The 25657-nt window shown below is 43.0% G+C and overlaps 1 protein-coding gene across 1 annotated transcript in view; it reads right to left on the reverse strand.

Annotated features, from left to right (window-relative positions):
* The window catches only part of UBAC1 (UBA domain containing 1), a 256346-nt gene that overhangs the window by 32151 nt on the left and 198538 nt on the right, over nt 1-25657 (reverse strand). The window contains exons 11-12 of the mRNA XM_044058118.1: nt 24800-24886; nt 9965-9972 (exon numbers count right to left, since the gene is read on the reverse strand). Coding sequence (XP_043914053.1) covers nt 9965-9972; nt 24800-24886 — 95 coding nt within the window. The remainder of the gene's footprint in view (nt 1-9964; nt 9973-24799; nt 24887-25657) is intronic.

Genomic DNA, 25657 nt, shown 5'->3' on the forward strand with positions numbered 1-25657 from the left:
AACACTTGCACCACACCACACTCATCACATAGTCCCACTAAACCTACACCACCAAAATCCACACATAGAAACACAAAAACATTCGCAGAGGCTTCTAAATAATAATTTGCTCAAGCAACAGAGACCTCCAAAGCAGAAACGCAAGCAACCTCCACCCCCAACACAACTCAAATGAGACATATCCCACAGACTCAGTGTGCCAACAAACCACAGTCCATAAGGCAAACCAACGTACCCAACACATTAGTCATAGGTGACTCTATAGTCAGGCACACTCATTCACCAGGCTAAACAAGGAGAAGGTTACTGTCAGCTGTCTGTCAGGTGCCAGGATCTGCCACATAACCCACGCACTCAGGTCACTCCACTAGTACAAATATGACTCTGTGATTGTCCATGTTGGTGTGAACTATCTGAGATGTACCTCCCTGGACTACACGAAAAGAGACATGGAAGAGCTCACAGATCTTGTAGCCCAGGCAGGTATGACCCTAGCCCTGAGTAGCATCCTGCCATCACCCAGAATGACACTGCAGTACAAGGACAAAATGACTAACTTCAATAATTGGCTAAGCTTCTGGAGTTATTCTAACGGGATCAAGTAACTGTCTGCCTGGGACAACATGGTCGACAGACCACAATGCTTTGCCAGAGATAGACTGCACTTGTCGCCCCTGGGATTCCGGATACTGGCTAAGGCTCTTGCCGCCCCTATAGTGTCTTTTTTAGGCAAGGTTCAAATGACAAATTCACCACCGTAACAGGAACAGGCAAGCAAAAACTGAGGGTAATGCTACTCAATGCTATAAGTCTAAATATCAAAATGCACTCACTCGAGGCACTCCTTAAAATGGAGAACATTGATCTGTACAGTGACTGAGACCTGGTTCAAGGCTCTAGCGAGCACCCCTGCATTACCAGGCTATAACTCACACCACACTTTTTGGCCATTTAACCTGGACCAGAACACCAAAGGCAGAGGTGTGTCCATATTCATTAAGGATATCCACACCTACAGATCGCCCACCATGCCCCAGGATTCCCACTCCTCTTTTCTTGATATACTGGAAAATATTAGGGTTCAACAAAACACCCTAATAATGGGCGATTTCAACTACCCCACCATTAACTGGGAAAACTATTCATGTACCAACTCCTTCGCTCAATGCTTTCTGGAATTTATAAATTCCAATGCCCTGGATCAACTTATCCACACCCCCACCAGGGGCAACAATATCCTAAACCTAGTTTCTCCAAAGCCAACTTCATGCTTCTTAAGACAGAAGTGGCGAACTTCATGACACCCATGCAGATGGACAATACAGTTACGACTGCTGAATCCTACACAAATGCACTCTATAAGCACTTCCACAAGTGCATGGATCGTCCTATCCCAAACTGAACCAAGACATTATCCTCCAAAAAAGGAAGCCAATCTGGTGATCCCCTGCCATAAACTCTACAACAGAACAAAGAAACTGTTGCAAAAGAGAGTAAAATCCCATGAGTGGAGGAGCTCCCTGGTCAGCCTCAGTAAGAATCTGCGATCCCTTATAAGATCCTCCAAAGCTAGCTACGAAAACAAAATCGCCACTGATTCTAAGGGCAACCACAAATCATTCTTTAGCTTTGTCAAGAATCTCAATGGCAACACCCAGATCTGCACTGAGTTACAGCACAACGGCACAAAAATTACAGAACCAAATGATATTGCCAACATTCTGGCAGATTGGTTCAGTGTTAACATTACCCCGCTCTCACCCCCTAAAGGGCCCATATCTATACATGAAGAATGCAGAGTCCCTGTAATCACATCTATGCAGGTAAAAGCTGCACTCTCTAAAACCAAAAACACAGCATCCATGGGACCGGACAACATCCCAGGCTGTGTTTTACACGAACTTCAGAAAAAGCTGGTTCCCAACCTAAGCACCATGTCCAATCATAGTTTCATGTCAGCCTTTGTACCCACTGAATGGCGCACAGCAAGAGTTACCCACTCCACAAAGGGGGAGCCACCTCTGATCCTGGGAACTATCACCCCTATTAGCCTGATGAGCCTGGTCTGCAAGGCCATGGAACGTATTATCATGGAACTCAAAGACATTGGTAACCTCCAAACTCTGGACCCCTCCCAGTTCGGGTTTGTGAAAGGCAGATCATGCCTTCTGAACTTGATCGACTTCTTTGAGGCAGTCACCAAAGCCGTAGACGAGGGTAAGGTATTTCACATGGCCTATCTTGACCTTGCCAAGGCTTTCGACACCATCCCCCATTCTGGAATTATAGCTAAACTCACTAAACTAGGTATAAAACCCTACGTCACAAGATGGGTTGCCAACTGGCTCACTGACAGGACCCATACTGTAAAAGTTGCAGACTCCAAATCTGAATCCAATCCAGTGACAAGTGGAGTACCCACAGGGTTCAGTCCTGGGACGTCTCCTGTTTGGTATCTACTTCTCTGAAGTATAGGCTAACACAGATGGCCGCTGTCTAACAAAATTCGCAGATGACTGTAAACTAGGAGCCATAGTCGAGTCCTCAAATGATGTGGACATCCTACAGAAGGGCCTCACTGAGATAGATGCCTGGTGTCAGAGGCATGGCCTCAAGCTCAATGCCAAAAAGTGCATTGTCATCCCCTTTGGTAAAAACTCTGTACCCATGAACTATCACATAAACAGCAGTCTACTTAACACCGAATGTGTGATGAGACCTTGGGACCCAGGTGGACACTAGTCTTTCCTTTGATAATCACATAGCCAAAGTAGTCAGGAAATCCTATGTGGCACACCTCATCACAAAAGGGTTCTCATCCAGGAAAAAAAAGAGGTCATTGTTCCCCTCTACTCGACACTCATTAGACCCATTATAGAGTACAATGCCCCTTTTGGAATGTACCTCACAAGACATCTGCAGCAGCTGGAAAGGCCACATAAGTACCTCACAAAGAGGATTACTGGCCTCAAACAGATGCCCTACACTGCCAGTCTAAAAAAGAAAAACTCCAGCTTTACCCTGTAACATATCGCCTTCTCCAAGGAGAACTCTGCCTAACATATAAAGCTATGTTAAACCCAGAGCTGTTGGACATGCTACACCTAAAGAAATCCCAATGCCTCTGAGCTACACGCTCTAGGGACCTAAACCTTGTCACCACAATAAAGAGGAGATGCTGGAGGGATAGATTCCTGTCCCAGAGACTTCCTATACTCTGTAACAAGCTAACCATCTATGTCAAGCAAAGTTCCTCATTAGCACTCAAGAAAAATCTTGATGAATGGATGGGAAATAGGAAATATACCCCGGGGATCACTTCTGTGGCTTTGCTCGACAGGGGCACAGGAAATTAACATTCTTGGGTCATGTAAGCCAGAGAACCTGGCTGGCTAGGCTTACTTAGGCCCTTGGGCCGATAGCCTAGCACCTACCCTATGAACCTAATATCATATAAATGTTCGTAGATGCGATTCTTCAGCTTCCGGTCAGTCTTGCCAGCATAGAAATACGAACAGACAGTGCACATAGCACAGTATACTACTTTATCAGAACAGTTATATTTCTGCCTGATCTTAATTTCCACATTGTTGACACAAAATATATTGCCTTCTTTTACAAATTTATAGTAATTGCATCTACCACACTTATTCATGGAACCAGGTTTTTGGTGAAAGAGCAGGCTCCTACTTTCAAAAATGCTCAAATTCTTTCCTTTTTTATGCACAGTAGTAGGATGTGAGCCTATCACAGATCTAATATTCTTTTCATGTTTAAGAATGGACCAGTTTTCTTGTTCCCCTCAAAGTATTTTGAATATATTAAGTTTTATACCAGGTTTTTGGAAGACACGTTTATTTTAACGGATGGACCTAACAAACTTGTTAATGATTTTATTGATTGATTTCTTAAAGTTTACACATACCAGTGATTTTAATACAATTTCTTTCCTTGACATCCTTTTACTTAAGAACTATCATGATAAGAAGTTTCAAAGATTTTTACAAAAAATACTTATTCAAACTCTTCACTACATTATTCTAGCACCCACCCTATGAAACAAAAGAAGGCTATTGTTAAAGGCCAATTCATGTGTGCAGCACGTATGGTGTCTTTAATGGATGAATTTCTGAATGAATGTGACACTAAAAGAAATGTTTCTAAGAAGGGTTACACTCACAGATTTATTATTAACATTATGGTTGAGGTTGTCAACAAAAGGGAGAGAGGTTTTTTACCTCCCCTTACTTTCTGGTGATAGTACATCTATTACCTCACCTTCATCCAACACTCATGACGCTAGCATAGTGGAAGAAAGTTGTTGTCTTTCGGCTTTTCTCGGTTAGGGGTCGCCACAGCGGAACTCCGGTCCGCTAATGATTGGCAGTAGATTTTCACGAACACCGAGGTGCCAGCTCGACGTTCAACCTTCAACGAAGGCACGCACATTTAGGCATGTCTTTCGAACGCCCACCCAACCGCGGGGAGGACATGCAGACTCCACACAGAAGGCACTCCCTGCCCTCCAGCCGAAGAAAGTAGAGATTTTAAAACCTCATTTACTACTGTTTTTACTGATGGGAGTTTCATTTTAAAGGATATTTTATTGAAAAACTGATCTATTCTTAAACATGAAAAGAATATTACATCTTTGATAAGCTCACAACCTACTACTGTGTATAAAAAGGAAAGAATTTAAAGAACATTTTTGAAACCAGGAGCCTGCTCTTTCACCAAAAACCTGGTTCCATGAATAAGTGTGGTAGATGCAACTATTGTAAATTTGCAAAAGAAGGCAATATATTTTGTGTCAACAATGTGGAAATTAAGATCAGGCAGAAATACAACTGTTGTTCTGAGAAAGTGTTTCTATGTTGCAAGACTGACCGGAAGCTGAAGAACCGCATCTACGAATATTTATATATTAAAAATACTAAAGACACCAATGCACTAAGTAAGCATATGATGGAGAACAACAATCACAAATTTTTATTCTTCATTATAGACAGTATCAACACTGATGGTAGGAGGAGGAGCATGGTCATTACTGATGGAAAAAAGAGAATTATACTGGCAGCTACACTTGAATGCAGGGAACTGGCCAGGGTTAAACGCAAATATTTCAATCAGCTCCTTACTGAAATTAAAGGCACTGGAGAGGTAATATGACCTCCCAAATGATTACTGTTTAATATACCATGGTACTCACACATACATCATATTGTTATTTTACATGGTTTTAAATGTTTTTTATTGTATTTATTACATACCATCAGTCTTTTTATAAATTTGTAATTTCATTTTTTATTTAATGCACTTAACTTGTATTTATACTGCTGTGGGGGTTTTGTGTCTTGCAGTCTGTTGCTTTATTTAGGATTTCATTTTAATTTATTCATCTCATGAATACTTAATGTAAAGTAATTTATCTGCCCTAATCAACTTTGAATTACGCCACTTCCTGTTTGGTTTGTATAAAAGGAAGTATCTGTGCTTTAACTGTTGTCTGATGAAGTCTAGATTACCTAGATGAAAGCGCTTATTCATTTTGTTCCTGGATTTATGTGCTGATTTGATGAAAGTGGTTTTGTGATTTTTACTACTGAGTCATCCATTTTTGGTGAGTGGGTCCAATCCAGCTGCTTCACTTGGGCTACTTTTGTTTCTTGCAACTGCATACTAGGATTACTTGGTAATCTACTATCTTTTCTTTGTACCCTACTTGCTGTAACAATGCTTTGCGATTCGGTAAACTGGGAACAACATCAACAGAAGTAGAAGCTATAGAATTGTCAACCAACAGACAAGGGTTGTCCCGTGAAACCTTCACCCTATGCCTCAACTCAGAGCACAATTTATACTTTGCTATTTCATTTAGATCACCAGCATGATTATGCTGTACTGACTAACAATTCCTCCAGTTAAACAAGTTGCGGTTACAGCCCTACCTTTGCATTGCTGAGATGATTTCCATTTACAACACCAATACTTTTTATTTTTCAATGATCGCTCTAGATTTAGAATATAACCTTCCAACAGTAACACTGGTTTTCCTTTTTGAGAGATGTTAGTTTTGTACATTGCTCCTTTACTTCCTGGCGCAGGATATTTTACTTTAGCCATAATGACTGTGGTACTACGCACACCCCGATACCAATAACACAACGTACTTATTATAAAAAGCCAATGGAGGTAGGAAATTCAATATTATGTACTGTGATGTTATGATATTTTAATATTGTGGATATCTGAGCTTATGGTCTTGAGATACTGAAATTCGAGACACCCCCCCCCCCCAAAAAAAAATAATTTCAGTGGTATCCCTGAAGTCTCAAACAACCCACTAAACAAGTATAGTGGGTCCAAAAACAAAACAGTGTAATAAACTTCTCTGTGTGGCATATTTTTCAGTCCATATAGCTCTAGTTAATCACTGTATATTAATCAGATCAGACAATAGTAGTAGAAGTAGCGAACTTAAACTCGGCTTAAGTCAAAAATATATAATTTGAAATATTGTACAGAATTACTAAGTATTCAAAAGTAATCCAAACAAGGCAGGCAGTCTGTTTCCAGTCAAAAATCCTTTATGTCTGATTTTATCCAAGACAATATACTACATGGCTGGAAATAGATCAACCTTAGTCCATTTACCAATCAAAAATATATCTATACAAATATTATTGTATAATTAGTTAGTATTGTTATTACACATAATTTTGAATAAAGTGGAAAAAAAAAAAAAAGAGAACCAGAAAAAGAAAAATTAAGAAAAAATGTATGATGGAAACAAAATATACACAAATTAAAATTGATTTAAAATGGTATTTAAAACCAGCTGGTAGAATAAAATAAAATAAAAAAAATTGTCATGTAAACAATGTGGCAATTTTCTAAGTTCCAGTACACTTTTAATTGAACAGTAGTAGTTTAGTCCAGGCTTCCTAAAAGAGTTCAGCTTTAATTGCCACATGAGGTCATGTTTCTCCAGAATATTCAGGATGTCTCCTTCAATATCACCCATGTCTATGCCATCCAGGATCTGGAACTTAAAACCTGTGTGTCTTTTATGAAGAAAAAGGTGTTTGGCTAGTGCATTATTTTTACATCCAGAGCAGTGAGAGGCTAAGTCAGATGTTAAAAAACATCCTGGAACCCATTATAGAACAGAAAAGGACTGAAGCACCTTCACTCAACCTCCCCAGTAGGAGAATGTTAAGAAATTCCACAGAGAATAACAAATGCAAAAATAGCTGCATCCTGACATACACTTTGGATTATCACAGTATCAAAAATGTTAATTGAAGAAAACTGGGCCAGTGTCACAAGTAACCCTTTTCTGATTAACATCTTAGGTGAAGCCCCATCCTTTGTTTACAGGAAGGCCAGGAACATTAAAAGTTTTGTTGAATTTAAACCTAGACCATATGAGAGAAACACAAAGATACGAAGCTAATTGTACATTTTGTATATTTATGCAAGGTGACAGTTTTTATTGCCCTTACTTAAAGAAAATCATTAAGACCAGTGCAGGAGGCGACTAAAACACTACAAAAGTAATTTACAGGGCACAGTGCAATGAATGTGATACATTCTATGTGGGTAAGACTCAGGGCCGGTGTTAGCATTTTGGGGGCCCCCAGCAAGTGTCATCCTGGGGGCCCTATCTAGGAGGGTGTAAGGTGTGGCCATGCCCCCTTCCCTTTACTTCAATCCTCAAAGTTTTCTAGAAAACCAAATTGCCCTGAGGGGCAGATTACAATATCAAGCATGGTCTGAAACTGTTTCAAAGCTCATACCCCCAAGCACCAACCTCTCAGCACGCAAGACATAAGGGTCTATATTACGTGATCAAACAGTGAAATGTTCAAACATGTAATAATCAACCCAAAAATGTCGACCTGTCAGAATGTCAAATGGTTCAATGGAGATGAATGTATGGATCAAGCAATCCCTAATAAAATCAAAACCCTTTCCACCAAAGGCAGGCACCCGGTCTGGTGGACCCCAGCCATAAACAAACTCAACAACTAGAGGAGAAAGCTACTACATGACAGAGCAAAATCCCTAAAAGGGAAGGCATCTCTGATCAATACTAGCAAAAAACTACGATCACTCATAAAATCATCCAAGGCCAACTTTGAGAGAAAAATCGCTAAAGACACAAAAGACAATCATAAGGCCTTCTTTAGCTATGTTAGAAACCTGGGTGGAAACTCCCAGATATGCTCAGAATTAGTCCAAAATGATACAAAAATCACTGAACCCACAGACATTGCCAACATACTGGCAGACAGGTTCAGTGCAAATTTCTCCTCCCTCCCCCAAAAGGAGAAATATCTATCCCACCAGAGTCTAGCCTCCCAAACATCTCAGATGCCCAGGTGAGAGCTGCTCTCTCTAAAGCAAAAATCACAGCATCAATGGGACCGGACGGTGTCCCCAGCTGTGTGCTACACGAACTCAATGAGGAACTAAACCCACACATAAGGCTGCTGTTTAATCTTAGCCTTACTACAGGATACGTACCCAAAGAATGGCGTACGGCAACTGTGGTCCCACTCCACAAAGGCGGTGCTTCTACGGACCCTGGAAATTACCGCCCCATAAGCTTGACGAGCCTTGTCTGCAAAGCTATGGAGAGGATCATAATGGAACTCATAAATAAAGACATTGGGGACCTACAGACACTGGATCCTACCCAATCTGGCTTTTTCAAGGGCAGATCCTGCCTCTTGAACTTGGTCGACTTTTTCGAAACGGTCACTAAGGCCATTGATGAGGGTAAGGCAGTTCACACAGCCTACCTTGACCTAGCAAAAGCATTCGACACAATACCCCACTCGGGCATCATAGAAAAGCTCATCAGCTTAGATGTAAACCCATATGTCACAACATGGGTTGCAAACTGGCTCAAGGACAGAACCCACAGGGTTAGAGTTGCTGGTGCCATGTCAGACTCTAAGCCGGTCACGAGCGGTGTCCCACAGGGCTCAGTCCTGGGCCCCCTCTTGTTAGGCATTTATTTTTCTGAAGTGCAGGCAAACATAAGGGGATTGTGGCTGACAAAATTTGCAGATGACTGCAAACTGCGCACCATAATTGACACTCCATCAGACACAGACATCCTCCAGAGAGGTCTCATAGAAATGGATAACTGGTGCCAGAGCCATGGCCTTAAGCTAAATGCCAAAAAATGTATAGTCATACCCTTTGGGAAAAACAAGGTAACCCCTAATTACCACATAGGTGGTAATCCATTAAACACGGAAGAAGTTATCAGGGACCTGGGGACTCAAGTTGACAGTAACCTCTCTTTTGACACTCACATTGCCAAAGTGGTTAGGAAGACCTTCTACATTGCCCACCTGATCATGAAGGGATTCACATCCAGATCAGGAGAGGTCATTGTACCCCTGTACTCTTCACTTACCAGACCAATGATTGAGTACAATGCCCCATTCGGAATGTACCTTACCCGACACCTGCAGCAGTTGGAAAGACCCCTAAAGTTCCTCACCAAAAGGATAAAGGGGCTCAAACATATGTCATACGCTGCTCGACTGAAGAAACTCCAGCTCTATTCAGTCACATACCGTCTGCTCAGAGGTGATCTGTGCCTGACATACAAGGCCATGTCCAACCCGGAATTAATGGACATGCTCCACCTCAAAAAATCCAAATCCACCAGAGCCACGAGAGCAAGAGACTTAAACCTCAACACGGATATAAATAGGACGTGCTGGAGGGACAGATTCATCACCCAGAGACTCCCTACACTATGGAACAGAATCCCAGTCCATGTGAGGCAGAGCCCCTCACTGACTCTGTTCAAGAGAAATCTTGACGAGTGGATGGAAGATCGTAGGTTTACCCCGGGAATCATCTCTGTGTCACTGCTGGACAGAGGCACAGCAAACTAATGGGTATAGTATTCTCATCCTAAGGGGGGGGGGGTGAAAGCCACACACACTCTGGCTAGGCTTATAAATGCCCTAGGGCAGATAGCCTAGTATGAACCTATGAACCTATGAGATCTCCATACAGTGCGGACATGGAAGTTTTCCATTGTCTGCACTGTAATGCAATCTCGGAGTTGGTATATTTAAGTAGAGGGGGTGTGGGGGGGTGCAGCCTCCATGTGAGGGGTGCAGGGGAGCTTGCCCACCTTCTTAGAGCATTTTTATGGTTTATTTGGGTGTTTTTATGTTTTTTTTTGCCATTCGACATTATGGCGTTTCAACATTTAGGGGTCGATTATTACAAGTTCGAACATTTCACTGTTCGATTACTTAACATAGACATAGACATAAGATTAGGGCTTTAAAAACTGGGCTTTTCAGCTAATAAAGATGTTAGAACAGATTTAGAAGTAGCATGCGTTGCATGAACCCACATCTTTTTGAGGGTAACAGACCAAAAATACTAGGCAAACATCTCAACATTGGACATCATTCTCACAGGCCCTACCCCCACCTAATGTTTCAGCTCATTTCTAGACAAAGCCAAAAATAATCACAGAACAAAGGCATAACATCAGAGATAGCTTTAAACATTGCTATTATAAACTTACAAATGTACTAGAATGACAGAGTATGCATTAGTATGAATTAAAACATCAGTACATTCTGCAGAATTCTCACAGTCCCATACCTCCCAATGTTTCAGCATAATAATTCCAGATAAAGCCATTAATTTCAGAGCAGAAATATGTTAGCAGTAGTGTTAAGAATTTTGTTTTAAACATTGTTTTAAACTTATAAAGATAATATAACAAGTTTTCCATCAGCGTGCATTACAATAATTCCTGTACTCTCTACATTCTCACAGCCCCTACCCGCAACCCTTCAGCACAAGAACTCTAGACAAAGCACAGAAGCATAAGACAAAAGCTAAACATCAGGGAAACCCTTTAAAAATGCTTATGAAATGACTGAATGGTGTATTATTTTGCTTCAATCTCAAAGTTTTGCTAGAAAACCAAATTGTTTTGAGGGACAGACCACAAATATCAAGCAACAGTCCCACAGCTTTCACAATGCCCATACCCCCACCACCAACCTCTTAGCACAGTAATTCTGGATGAAGCAAAAAGAAATAAAACAAAACAAAAAAGAACAAGACAAAGGCATAACATTAGGGATTTAAAACGCTTGGCTTATGAACCAATAAAGATGCTAGTATAAACAGATTTTGCAGTGGCATGTATTGCTTGAACCAACATGTTTTTTTTTTTTTTTTTTTTTAATGCGAAACTGACCAAACATTAGAACACCATGTGACATTTTCACAACCCCTACCATTCTCCTAACCTCTGAGCACAACAATTCTAGATAAAGCCAAAAATAACTGCAGAACAAAGGCAGAACATCAGGGATAGTTTAAAACATAGCTATTATAAATGCAGAAAATTTTGTAGAACAGGGTTTGCATTAAATTTGTATTTATGCATTCTGTAACATTCTTTCAACATAATTCTGGACAAAGCAAAAAAAAAAAAAAAAAAAAAAAAAAAGGCAGGGCAAAGGCATAACATCAGGCATTTAAACACTTATCTAATAAACTTATAAAGATGCTAGAACAGGTCTTTCATTGCATGCACTCGAATTTTTCATGAGAGAGAGAGCAGAAAATCCCAAGCAGACATGAGGACATTCTACAACATTCTCACAGCCCATACTCCCCCTCCCAACCTCTCAGCACAACAATTCTGAACAAAGCAGAAAATCAAAGACCAAAGGCATAGCACAAGAGATGGTTGTAAATACTGATGTTACAAACTTAAAGAAGAAATACTAAAATAACAGGGTTTGCATTAGTCTACATTAAATCATCATCTACATTTTCTTAGTCACTATCGCCCCACTACCAACCTATCAGCATAAATCTGGACAAAGCAAAAGTAAATAAATAAAAAATATGACTATTCTTAAGCAGAACTGAGTAAAAAACTACAATCTGGACATTAATTATCACAAACAAGACACCCCCCTTATCTCTTAGCACAAGAAATCTGGACAAAGCTAAAATAAAACTATTTAAACCAAACCCCCTCTCCACCCCCACTCCCCAATCCAAGAATTCTGGGGACAAATAATACAACCCTCATCTCCCTGTGCCCCCCCTCCCAAATAAAAAAGTTAAAAAAAAAAAAATCAGCAACTTACCTTTTTCTGTAGTGGAAGGCTGCAACTAATCCTCTACTCAAACTAAATTAAAGATTGACCCCCTGATTGCCACCACACAGACCATTTCAGCATTTTTAAATTTGTCCTTAAAAGAATAATTCTTCAGAGCTTTTAAAAATTGCCCTTACAATGCAGCTCTTTTGCTTATCCGAATGTTCTAAAGTCCTTGTCCTCCTCACGCCACCAGTAATCCAATAAACGATCTCCCGAAAATCCAAGTAGCATAGCAAACTTTTCTCTTGAAAAACAAGAGAAAGGAATGCTTGCTACACGTGCCATTTTAAAGGCAACTGACACAAGTAGTGCGTTGCAAAAAACTTCCTTGGAGAAAAAAAAAAAAAAAAAAAACTACAACTTACTTCTTTGGTTGCTGCAACCAATCAGGTCCTTGCTTTACTGAAGCGGACCTGATGGAGTGCAGCTTTCAGTTGACATCACATTTTACAGGAAGGCAGTTTTAATGGTCCCGCAAATTCTGCAATGCTGCCGCCGTAATTACGAGTCTGCAAGAACTGGAACTGGGCAAAGATGAAGGAGAAATCCGCGGCCACTTGTGTGCAAGTTGGCTGCACATTGTTAGTGGGGGCCCTTGTGTGCGGGGATATAACTAGGGGCCCCTCGCGGCCGCGGGTCTGGAGGGTGCCTAACGCCGGCTATGGCAAGACTGTAAATAAACTTAAGCGTAGGATTTTATGTCATCTGTCAGAAATCCGCTCTGGATGTAAAAATAATGCACTAGCCAAACACCTTTCTCTTCATAAAAGACACACAGGTTTTATGTTCCAGATCCAGAATCGCAAAGACATGGGTGATCTTGAAGGAGACATCCCGAATATTCTGGAGAAACATGAACTTGTGGCAATTAAAGCTGAACTCCTTTAGGAAGCCTGGACTAAACTACTACTGTTCAATTAAAAGTGCACTGGAACTTAGAAAACTGCCACATTTACATGACTAATTTTATTTTATTCTACCAGCTGGTTTTAAATACTATTTTAAATAAGTTTTAATTTAAGTGTATATTTAGTTTCCATCATCATACATTTTTCTTATTTTTTCTTTTTCTGGATCTCTTTTCTCACTTTATTCAAAATTATGTGCAATAACAATACTAACTAATTATATAATAATATTTTTATAGATAGTTTTTAGGGTTCTTGTACACAGACCTGAAGTCTTGAAGGAAGAAAGCGATCTTTGTTAACAATTAGTTATGAAAATAGAACACAATTTTTAAAATTTATTTTTTTACATGCAAAGTATATATGTATATATTTATATATATTTTTGATTGCCAAATGGACTAAGGTTGATATATCTCCAGCCATGTAGTATATTGTCTTGGATAAAATCACAGACAATCTACTTAATAATCTGGTTAAATAAGAGGTACCACAGCATTATAAATTTTATTTAAAGTACATAAGGGTTGTATTATTATGACAGCTACTAAGTAGGGCAGGACCATAAACCACTCCCTTGCCTGATAAAAAGTATATATATATATATATATATATATATATATATATATATATATATATATATATTTAGAAAGCTTGGGAGGAAAATATTACTCTATTTTTATTTTACTTCAATCATTTGTCTGTGTACTTAAAGGATTTTCGACTGGAAACAGACTGCCTGCCTTGCTTGGATTACTTTCGAATACTTAAGAATTCATAGGTTCATAGTAGGCTATCTGCCCTAGGGCATTTATAAGCCTAGCCAGAATGTGTTTGGCTTTCGCCACCCATTTTAAATTTATTTTGCTATCTGTACAATATTTCAAATTATATATTTTTTTTATTTATTTTTTTTTTACTTAAGGCGAGTTTAAGTTTGCTACTTCTACTACTATTGTCTGATCTGATTAATATACAGTGATTAACTAGAGATATATGGACTGAAAATCTTCCACACAGAGAAGTTTCTCACACTGTGTTGAAATTCAATATTTCAAGCTTTCGAAGTGTAACCATGTACAGATAGATACACACACACGCACACTGTGTGTGCTAAGAGGGTTATGAATCTTTTACAAATGTGTTGAGGAATGGAGAGTAGGAATATTCCTACAGCCATGAGGCAAACATTACATTTAAGCCAAGCACTGATTACCAATTAAAAAATAATGCTGCATAAAGAGAAATAGCTTGAAGAGCAATTATCAGGAAGTTCATTCCTCAACTGGAGGTTTACACTGGGCTAGTAGTGTGCACTGTAAGAGCCCAGTCAGAGCGATCTTCAGAAATTACACTTTGAGGAAACAGCTGATGTTCAAAGATGCAAATGTGGTCTAACCTAGGCCTACAGCCAGGGATTTTTTTTAGACAGACAGAAAAGCTGTGCAATTCTGTTTTATGGAAAACTAACCAAAGGAGCTGTTGTGTTTTTTGCTTTTGAGACAACTGGGCTAAGCATTTTTGTTTTTCCTGAGATTTTACAAAAAATATTCATACGTCCTATGGCAGTTCTGTCTGTGGTTTCTACTTGGATATCAGGGGTTGGCATAATGGTTAAGGTGCTTATCTCACAAAGTACAGGGTTTGATTCTTACCAAGAGGAAACTGGCTAGGCTTAAAATTGTCCACAAGGACAGCCAGCCTAATATTTACCTATGAACTTTTGTTGAAGAGTTAAGGCAGCTGTCCAAGTGTCTTGTCATTTTAAGATCTTAAGAGTACCTCTGCTCATACCTCTCAACTTTTCGGCATAAGAAATCTGGTTAAAACCTAAAACAATGGGAGGGCAGGGGATGGGGGCAAAGGCCCAAAAACAGGGACATAATTTAAATATTGTTCTTATAAACTTAGAAAGTTTTTGTGTTAGCATACATTTTCTGAAGGATGTGAAGTCTAAAGCTCAAAGGCAAGTCATTATTTAGTTTTACAAGGAACAGAACAAAGATGAGGCAAAAATCTGGACATTCTGTGAAAACCGGACAGCTGAGATGTATGCCTCTGCTGCTAAGTGCAAACCATATTTGGGCTACTAATTCTATACAACTTTGTAACTGCTGTGTCCCTAGCATGTTTTCCTGGTGTGCCCAACAATGGAGGAATTAACTACAAAGACTTGTAGAGTCACAGGTGGGGAATGAGTTAAAGTTGGTGCAACTAGAAAAGCAACTAGATGCGCTGGCCAGTCTAACTGCAACCTTAAGACTGTACCTGTTAAGAAGAAACTAACCAATGATGACCTGCAGTTGTGCTTGGTGGTTTTTCAGAGCTACTTTACCAAAGAGAACTGGAATAAGGCAGACTGGCAAAAACCTGCCATCCCTGGAGACAGGAGAGGCACTGAACACACATGGATTGGGGGGGGGGGGGCAGATATGCAAGTTGCACTTACCCATAACGGCAGATGTTCAAATTCCTCATTGCTACAATAGCCTTTAGACTATATAGGTTGCATGTTACCCAAGACACAAACACTTAGTTTCCAAAAGATCTGCCTGTCTCTCTCTCTCACACTTCCAATCTGACTGCAGGCTGGGAAGTCCTGTGGAGGGAAAATCAGCAGTCAGAGTGAAGAAACTTCTGGTCTTTCCTGCCCAAAATTTTAGTAGTACCGTACTCATCCTGAACCACTAAAACATGTAATAAAAAAATAATTTTGTATCACAAGTAACTATATACAAAAATAGAGGGAGGAGATGAGATGGTGAGTGCAGCTACTGTAACAGTGCAGAATTTGTACATCTACTGATACAGGCAAGTCTGTACTATACTCATCATTCCCATTGCTGCAGTAGCCTTTAAGCTATATGGGTTGACTACTAAGGCCTATCCAACTTGGAAAGAGGAAGGACATGGAACCAGGAACCCCTGGAGAATTGTCAGAGCAAAGCCAGTCCTGAATCTAGAAAAATAATCTAGTTTGTAATGCCTAGTAATGCTATGTACAGAGGACCATATAGCTGTCTCTAGAATACTTCAAGTTCATCCCTTTCCAATATGCCATCAAAGGAGATATGGCCCTTGTACGAGCCTTGACACTGCCTGTAACTGGTTTAGCATAGTGCGCATAACAAAAAGCAAAAAAAAAAAAAACTGCAACCTCAACTACAAAGCAACTGTAACTTCTAAATGCTGAGGGAAAATTATCCAAGATTTGCAAATATAAAGATTCAATGCAAATAACTTGTGTTGAAGTATAACTAAACATCTACAAGGTATAATTCCTGCCTAACCAGAGATCATGGAGAGCACTGCACTGAAACAGTGTCTTAGCGATCATGATTTAAAATGTTATGACAGTAAGTGTACAACTATACTTCTGCTATAAAAATTCAAACATCATGCAAATACACTATTTTAGTCCAGTGTTCTCCATTACCTCTGGGGAACATCCATTTGTTACCATAAAAAAACTCATTCACACTGGCTGTAATCTGGGAAAAGGAAATTTCCTTCACATGTTGTTGTAAGAAACAGGTTGCCTCAGCATCAAAGATTTGAGCTTCAGAATCTGCAGGAGATGAAGTTTTGTCTGTCAGAAATCATCTGATAGGTTTTCTTCAGGAATGTTTCTACTAAACCGACTTACAAGTATGGTATTCTATCTACAAGGATTGCCCATTTATAAGAATTTCTTGGCTAATGTAAGTGAATCATCTTTTCTTATAGATACCATGCCTTCTGATGAACAATGTTGCACCATTTGTTTTTTTTTTCATTACAGGTATACCCTAATGACAGACTATTGGAAGAAACTTGTACTCTGTCAAGAGGTCTCTTCCCCTGGCTACATCCATCAGAGTCCCAGCATCTCTCCATGCCCCAGTAAAGATGGTTCTCCCATGCCCGGTTTGTACACTGGAACAACTGAAGAGGATGTGGCTCATTCCCAGTTTGTGGTGGCTGAAAGGAATAAACCAGAGGAAGCCAGAGAGGTAAGTGGCCTGAGGAATGATTACTGGCCAATGCAGTCACCAACTACTGGCTGAGGTGAAGACTGATCCCTCAGAGTTGGCAAGGGCTCTTTGGTTTAAGTGTTTTTTTCTTCATAGGAACTATGAAAGTTGAACCAGCAGCAGTGGTGCCACGATGTGGTAAAAAATGTTGGAATAAGTCAGTTGAAAGGTAAGCTGTCAACAGTTTGCACAAGCACCACTTTTTACAGAATCCCCAATATACTATAATGAATAAACAGCACACTAAACTCCTGTTAGGAACTCCTTTCAAAGTAAAATTTAGAACAAAAAAACTGTCAGGTAAATACACACACACACATGTATATTATATATATATATATATATATATATATATATATATATATATATATATATATATATATATATCTGTATATATATATATATATATATATATGTGTGTCTGTGTGTGTCTGTGTGTGTCTGTGTGTGTCTGTGTGTGTCTGTGTGTGTCTGTGTGTGTGTGTGTGTGTGTGTGTGCGTGTGTGTGTGTGTGTATAAACACACACACACACACACACACACACACACACACACACACACACACACACACACACACACACACACACACACACACACACTAACTTTATACATAAACAGTTCAAATTTCTGTGGAAGAGTTCCCCAAAGGGGATTTATCTACCTGTCAGAAAGGAGCTGATGGCTGGTTGCTTTTCTTGTGTTGCTTCTTCAACAAGCGGCAAGAAAGTACTGAAGATTTTCCACTCTGTCTGCTGTTTTCCCCTCCTCAGGGCTAACCAATCAGCAGTCAGAGTGGAAGTCTAGGAGGGAGAGTCAGAGCTTTTGGAAGCAGCCAATTGGGTCTTCGGCAAGACACAACCTGTATAGCCTAAAGACTTCTGCAGCTGCAGGATTGATGAACATCTGATTTCATGGACTATGACAAAATTAAGAACTTTCGTTCAGGGCTGGTCTAACTCCTAAAGAACAAGTAACACAATTTTTAACACCTGCATTTTAAAGCACATAAGCTATTTTTTTTTCTTTCAACAGATTTTGGAAGTTGTCATTACAACTCAAGATGCAACTGGCTCATTTGTCTTTCACACGCACAAGCAAACACACAAACATGTCTGTTGCCAAAGGAGACAGTCCTTTGGAAAATAATCATCTGGTACAGGTGTCTGGTTCCAGTTTCATATTATTCTAACATATGCAGGAAAGTAACTATACACAGTGATGCTTTTTGCAAGCCAACTGTGGAGTGCAATGCATTTCCCTTTTTACCCGGAAGATTCCAAAACAAAAGATGGTACAGCACAGACGGATGAAGCTGTGAATATCGTCTTGTAATCTTCATCTCCATTCCCTCAGTTGTCACTTACATGCTGCGTAACCCTTCAGCAAGTCACTGATTCAGGACCGCTGGACTGCTTAACCCTATTTATTCAGTCTGTCTTGCCTTGTTCACATACGGCTGTCATGGCTTTAAAAGTTCACCCAAATTCTACTGTAAATAAGAAATGCTTACGCCAGAATACCAAATGTACAACTTCTATATGTTATGCCCAATAAAAAGAAGTTATGTACTCACCATAATGTTCCATCTGAGTAGGTACTTCATTTGTCTGCAACCTGTGGGTATCGGATCCGATCTCGGATCCGAGCCGGCAGCTTTCCAAGCTACAAGATCCGAGCTCCTAGCTCCTCCCCCCTACCCATAATCCCCTGCTATGTGCTACATTACCTCAGATCAAATTTTTTTGCCTCTTACACAACTCCTACCTTCGATAGAGGAAGCAACACCAGATAAACTGTCCTAAGGCAGAACAAGATCTCTTTGGTGATCAGGAATCCCGAAAGGTTCGGGGGATGGCAGGGGGGGGGGTCGGTTGCAGACAAATGAAGTACCTACTCAGATGGGACGTTATGGTGAGTACATAACTTCTTTATCTGAAGTAGTTACTTCATTTGCTCTGCAACCTGTGGGACAGAGTCCCCAGCTACTTAGGGAGAAACCCTGGGCGGCCTATGGAAGGACATTCCAAAGCACCGCAGAGCCAAAGGAAGCCCTACCTCTCGATACCATATCCAACTTATAATGAGAAATAAACGTATGTGAAGAGGACCAGGTAGCTGCAGAGCATATGTCATCCAAGGGGATCCTAGACCAGAAGGCTGCAGCGGTGGCCACAGCCCTCGTAGAGTGAGCGCGAATTCCCATAGGAACCAGTTTGCCTGCAGATAAGTACCCGTGGACTATGCACTGACAAATCCAATTTGCTATAGTCACTTTGAAAATGGCCTTACCCATGGTTGATTTAGCAAAAGACATGAACTGGTCCGATTTGCGAAAATCCTTAGTCCTGTGCAGGTAGAAACGCAGTTGTCTGTGCACATCCAATTTATGCAATGTGTATTCTCCTTTATTCTGAAAGTTTGGGAAGAACATGGGTAAGTTTACTGATTGATTGATATTTGACTCCGAAGCCACCTTAGGTAAGAACGACGGATTAGTCCTGAGGAACACTCTATCCTTATGAAAAATGAGATAAGGATGCTTCATACATAAGGCTTGAAGTTCTGATACCCTTTTGGCTGAAGTAATGGCAACCAAAAAGGCTGTTTTCCAGGACAAGAACTTTAATGGAACCAAAGCCGTGGGTTCAAAGGGTGGGCCTGTCAAGGCTTGTAAGACTAAGGCCAAATCCCATGGAGGCACCACCACTTTCACCGGAGGCTTCAAGAGGAAAACGCCCCGTAAGAAGGTTTTACATAATTTTGTAGAAGCCAAAGATCCTAGTCTGTCTCCCACATGGAAATGGGAGATGGCTGCCAATTGCACCTTAACTGTTGAGGCACTTGCTCCTTGTCTGAATATCAGAGACAGGAAGTCTAGAATAGTAGGAATAGGAACTGTAAATGGATCCAGGCCTCTATCTTTGGCCCAGACAGAGAAGCGTTTCCATTTGCTGTAGTAAATCTTCCTAGTAGTCAGCTTATGTGCTGCGACTAGAATGGCCTTAACAGGAGATGAGATACCGGGAGTCCTAGCCATCAGTGGAGCTGGAGCAACCAAGCCGCAAGCTTGAGGTTTTCCAGGTTCAGGGTTTGTAATCCCGCCGGATGTGAAATCAGGTCTGGAATGGGATCCAGTATCCATGGCGGAGATACACTGCGAGACCGCAGGTATGGGAACCAGATCTGGCGAGGCCAGAATGGGGCTATGAGGATAACTCTGCTCCCCAACCGACGGGCTTTCTGTATGAACTTGGTCATGAGCGGAAGGGGTGGATAGACATACAGTAGACCGGACGGCCAAGCATGGACTACAGCGTCTCTGGGATTCTCCCCTTCGGGAGGGGGGGGGGGGGAGTACTGCGAAGTACTCGCTACATTTTGTGTTTAAGGAAGAAGCAAAAAGATCGCAGCAAGGCCAACCCCATTTGCAGATCATCTGCTTCGCAACTGATGGATTGAGAGACCACTCGTACGGAGTGAGAATCACTCTGCTCAGTTTGTCCTCCAAAATGCTGGACCGACCCGGAATGTGCGTTGCTACCAGAAAGGGGTTGGTGGATATCGCCCATTCCCACACTCTCATAGCCTCCCTGCAAAGTGGGTAGGACCTGGTTCCTCCTTGCTTGTTTATTTACCAGACCACTGACATGTTGTCTGTCTGGATTGCAATAGTCCCCAGAGGTAGAAGGTTGTAGAGAGCTTGCAACGCTAGAAGCACCGCCCTCATCTCTAGGACATTGATATGCAAAGCGGTCTCCAGGGGAGTCCACGTGCCTTGGTCGGTTCTGCCCGAACAATGCCCCCCCACCCGAGGCGAGAAGCGTCCATGGTCAGCGTGGCTTGGGGGGGGGGGGACAACAAAAGGCCTCCCTTCCTTCAGCTCTGGGGCGTGGAGCCACCAAAGAAGGGAGTGCCTGCAAACTCTGCTTAGGGGAATCGGAGTATTCAATGGATGGAGTAAGCAGGGACCACTGAACTTGAAGGGTCCACTGCAGAATCCTCATTCGCAGACGCGCGTGAAGGGCGAGAGTGATCGCTGCTGCCATAGATCCTAGTGCCCTCAGAACTAATTCCGCCTTCACGGCCGGGCTTTGAAGAAGAATTAGCACCTGACACGACAAGCTGTTTATCCTGTACGGGGCAAAGAGAGGATTTCTGGAGGTTTACAGAGATGCCTAAGCTCTGGGCAAGGGTCAGAGCATAATCTCTTGCCAGGCAGAGCTGATGCCTGTTGGTAGCGGTAAGGAGCCAGTCGTCTAGGTACGGGAAGACCTGAATGCCCTGAAGTCTCAGGTGGGCTGCAACCACTGCCATGACCTTGGTGAACACCCTGGGGGCTGAGGTGAGGCCGAACGGGAGAACCCTGAACTGTTAATGACTGGCTCCCAGCCGGAAGCGGAGAAACCTTCTGGATCGTCTGTCCATCAAGATGTGGTAGTACGCATCCTTGAGGTCTATCGAGCACATCCAGTCGTTCTGCCGCAGAAGGGGGAGAATAGATTGGAGGGTGACCATCCGGAACTTTTCTTTCGGAATGAAAAGGTTCAAAGCGGAGAGGTCTAGAATGGGTCTGAGGTCCCCCGTCTTTTTTGGCACTAAAATGAACCTGGAGTAATAACCCGATACGGACTGGTCTGGGGTGATGGGCTGGATGGCTCTTTTTTCTAGCAACTTCAGGATTTCTGAAGTTGCTTCCTCCCTTCGATCGGGTAGAACATCGGGGAGGTGTCTGGTCGAGGGAGGGTGGTTTATGAAGGGGATGGTATAACCTCTGGATATGATGCAGAGCACCCATCGATCTGTCGTAATGGACTCCCAGTTTGACAGGTGCTCCGACAACCGCCCCCCGACTGCCTCCAGAGAGGGACAGCCGGGTAAGCCCTCAGGGCTGCTGCGTGGCTCTATCCGGGAAAGGTTCCCTGGACCCGAAGTTACGCGGTCCCCCTCTGCCTCTGGGCCGGCGTCCTCCTTGTCCTCCTCTGCCTCTAGAGGACGAGGGGTCCGAAGCTGGATGGGATTGCTGGGACTTACGGAACCACAGCTTCTTTTGTCCCCTCTGATTCCTAGAAAAGGATCGCTGGGGATTAGAGAAGCAGACCCCGATGGCAGACAGCGTCTTCCCATCCTTCTCGCTTTGGATCAGCATCTCGCGAACGGTCTTGCCCAAGAGCGAAAATCCGTCAAAGGGTGCATTCGCGAAGGACGCCTAGAACGGATTCGCGAAATCGCAGAGACAGAGCCAGGAGTGAAGTCGCAAGACGACCCCGGCTCCGCTGGCCCTAGCGGCTCCCTCCGTGGCATGGGAGAGTAGACGCATGGACGTGTTAGAGGTGGACTTTAGAGTGGCCATACAAGTCGAGAAAACTTTTTTGTCCTCGACCGACATGGACTCCGGGGGGGCTGCAGCGTATTCCTTAAGTCTCGTTGCAGCCTAATGGTATGTGCCATGTAGTTAAGTGCCCTTACGGAAAAGGTCACTGAACTAAACAGCCGCTTCCCAATGCGGTCCAGTGCTCGAGATTCCTTATCTGGCGGGTGAACCGAAGAACTCTCCTGTGCGAGTTCTCTCTTGGTGGCAGCCGCCACCAGCATGGCATCCACTGAGGTTCCCTTGGCCCAAGACAATCTATCGACTGGGGGGCTAAGGATCTTGTCGGGTCGCTTCGGGATAGGCTCCACGGTGTCAGGCTCCTACCACGCCCTGGTAGTAATGAGGTCTACCAGGGGGTCAGCCGGGGGGGACACCCAGGAGGTAGAAGGGCCTGCCTCAAACGCATCCAGGAACACGGATTCATCTGCGGAAGGTTTTTGGGCAGACCACCTCCCTCTAATACGCAACATTTCTATGATGTCTCCGAAGGAGACATCCTCGGGGGTGACCTTGGGGAACCTTCCCCTTCATCTAAATCCGTGTCGGTTGTGACGGACTCGGGGGAGTCCAGGTGCCTCCTCTTGCACTGACGTTTTCGAGGGACCTCCTCGGTGGGACTGTCCGAAGAGGGCTCATCAACAGGGTCCTGTTCCTCTAAGGGAACCAACTGGAGGGCTTGGGCAGGCTGTCCCGATGGTCGGATGATGGAGGATAGATCCACATGCAGCGGGGGTATGGGAGGATCCGACGCCCGGACCGGGGACCTGGAGGTCCTCGACAGTACCCTTCTCCACAACCTGAAAAGCCAAAGGAGAGCTACTCTCGCCAGGCTTCGAGAGCAATCTTCTCGGCTCCGAGGTAGGGATCGGGGTCGGAGCCGATGCAGCCGGAGCAGAGAGAGAGGTGTGCTCCGAACCCAACGGAGCCGAAGACACACCAGTTCCCCCGGATCAGATGCTCAGCCCTCGGCCCCGAGAGCTCGGATCCGACAGACTCGAAGGCACTGTCGGCGTCAAAGCGACCGGAGCTATCGGCGCCAAAGAATCCCCGGTTCCGAAAGGGCCCGGATCCGATAACTCCGAGACCCGAAAAAGGGTCGGAGAAGGAGTAATCGGAGCAAATATGGGGGCAGCGCTCCCCCCCAGAGGGGGGGGGAGGCAAGAGCACCCCCATCTGCATTTGGGTCTGGATGAATCGGTGCATCATCCGATCCATATCTGCTTCAGTGAGGCTTCTTGTTGACCTTGAAGAAGTCGTTGAGGCGGGCCGGGAGGGTCGCCTCGACGACCTCGAGGGGGACCGATCCTCCTCCTTCAGCTTCGAAGAAAAACGAGGTGAATGGAGCCGAGAGGGGGAGGATCCGTAGCCCCTCGAGGGAGACTTAGTCAGCTTAGATGGCAGGGCTGAGGGTTGAGTCTCAGCCCGCCTTTTGTGGGACTTGTGTCCCTTGTCTTTGTGCTTTTTTTCCACCGTAGTGGAGGTACCCGAATCCCCCGAACTCAAACCCAAAGAGGGAGTTTGAGTCCCAGGTTGAGTCGGGGGCCCAGAAGGCACGAGGGTTGTGGAGACAGCCTGTGCCTGAGAGGGGGGAGGAAGAAGAAGCTGATTCCTGAGGCAACAAGCCCGCCAGGATCAGCTTGTTCTTCCTGTCCCTAATAGCTCAGGGATTAAAGGCCGCACAGATTGTGCAGGCCGATGACAAATGGGCCGCCCCCAAACATAAAACGCACTGAGTGTGGCTATCCGCCGGCGAAAGCTTATGGCCACACTCAGTACACTTTGAGAACACCGCCTTAGGCCCTTCAGCCATAACACCACTCACACCAAAAAACACACCCAAACACTAAGAGGGGGGAGGGTGAAAGGTGGGAACTAACAGAAACAAACTAGTTAGAAAGGAGGAACAAAGGTACCTAACTAACTACACTTTCGCTAACTAACCCAAGAAAACTAAACACTCAAACAAGAAAAGACTTTTTTTTTTTTTTTTTTTACAAAGAAGAAAAAAGTTCAATCTCACCAAAAAGCCAAGGAGCTCTTCAAAAGTAGCTGCTTCAGCTGCGGCAAAAAAACAATCTGAGGTAATGTAGCACATAGCAGGGGATTATGGGTAGGGGGAGGAGCTAGGAGCTTGGATCTTGTAGCTTGGAAAGCTGCCGGCTCGGATCCGAGATCGTATCTGATACCCACAGGTTGCAGAGCAAATGAAGTAACTACTTCAGATCAGCATTTAACGCATGCAATATTAACAGCATTTAACACAAGGCAGAGTAGAGTAGTGTGGTGTGGTGTAAATGTAGGAGAAAAAAAAAAGTTTGTACTTACTGCAGCATCTTGCTGATTGTTGTTTACCCTGAGTGCATCTGTGACTTCTTTTTCATCAAATCCCATCTCCATGAGAGCAATAACAGCCTACACCAGAAAAGCAAAACAATGAAACATTCACTTCTCATTGTCTGCAGTTTTTCCCTTCAGCTGACTGTTTTAACTTTAGATTCAACATGTACAACCAGAGATGAGTTAGTGGGAATAAATTATCTTTGGCTTATTATGAACATGTAAACAGTCTTAAGACATTAAAATAAAAAGCTAGAAAGCACAGTATTAGACTTTACACTTTGTTTTCAGCTGTAGATGTCAGTGAGGTAACATTCTCTGAACTGTCGCTATTCTTACTCGACAACTAGAATCAGTATGCCAGCAACATGTCAGCAAGTCCAAACATTCTAATTTCACCTGTCAAAGTTTAGAAAGTACAGTTGTGTACACCTACCATAAATGTAGATGTTCGAGTGTCTTCACTGTTGCAGTCATAACTGTAGGGTGTTCCTGCCGGCAGGCAGCCCGAGGTCGGCCAGAATTCCAAAGTCTGGGTCCGGTGTCGGCTGTACCAGCAAGCACCCTGACGTCAGAACGCAGAGGTACATAGCTGACAGCCGACGCCATCTTCTCCAGCCTTTCTTGCCCCAGATGTCAGAAGCTCCCCAAAATATCGAAAAGGTGTCCCAAAGGGAACACAAATACACCACAAAGGAAGAGGAGATAGAACAAACAGAAAACAAGAGGGGAATGGTGGGAGGGAAACCCCGACTGCAACAGTGAAGACACTCGAACATCTACATTTATGGTAGGTGTACACAACTGTACTATGTTCTTCGTGTTTCACTGTTGCAGTCATAACTG

This window comes from Protopterus annectens, chromosome 16.part0 (assembly GCF_019279795.1).
Source record: "Protopterus annectens isolate FY-2018-M chromosome 16.part0, PAN1.0, whole genome shotgun sequence".
Classification (NCBI taxonomy): Eukaryota; Metazoa; Chordata; order Ceratodontiformes; family Protopteridae; genus Protopterus; species Protopterus annectens.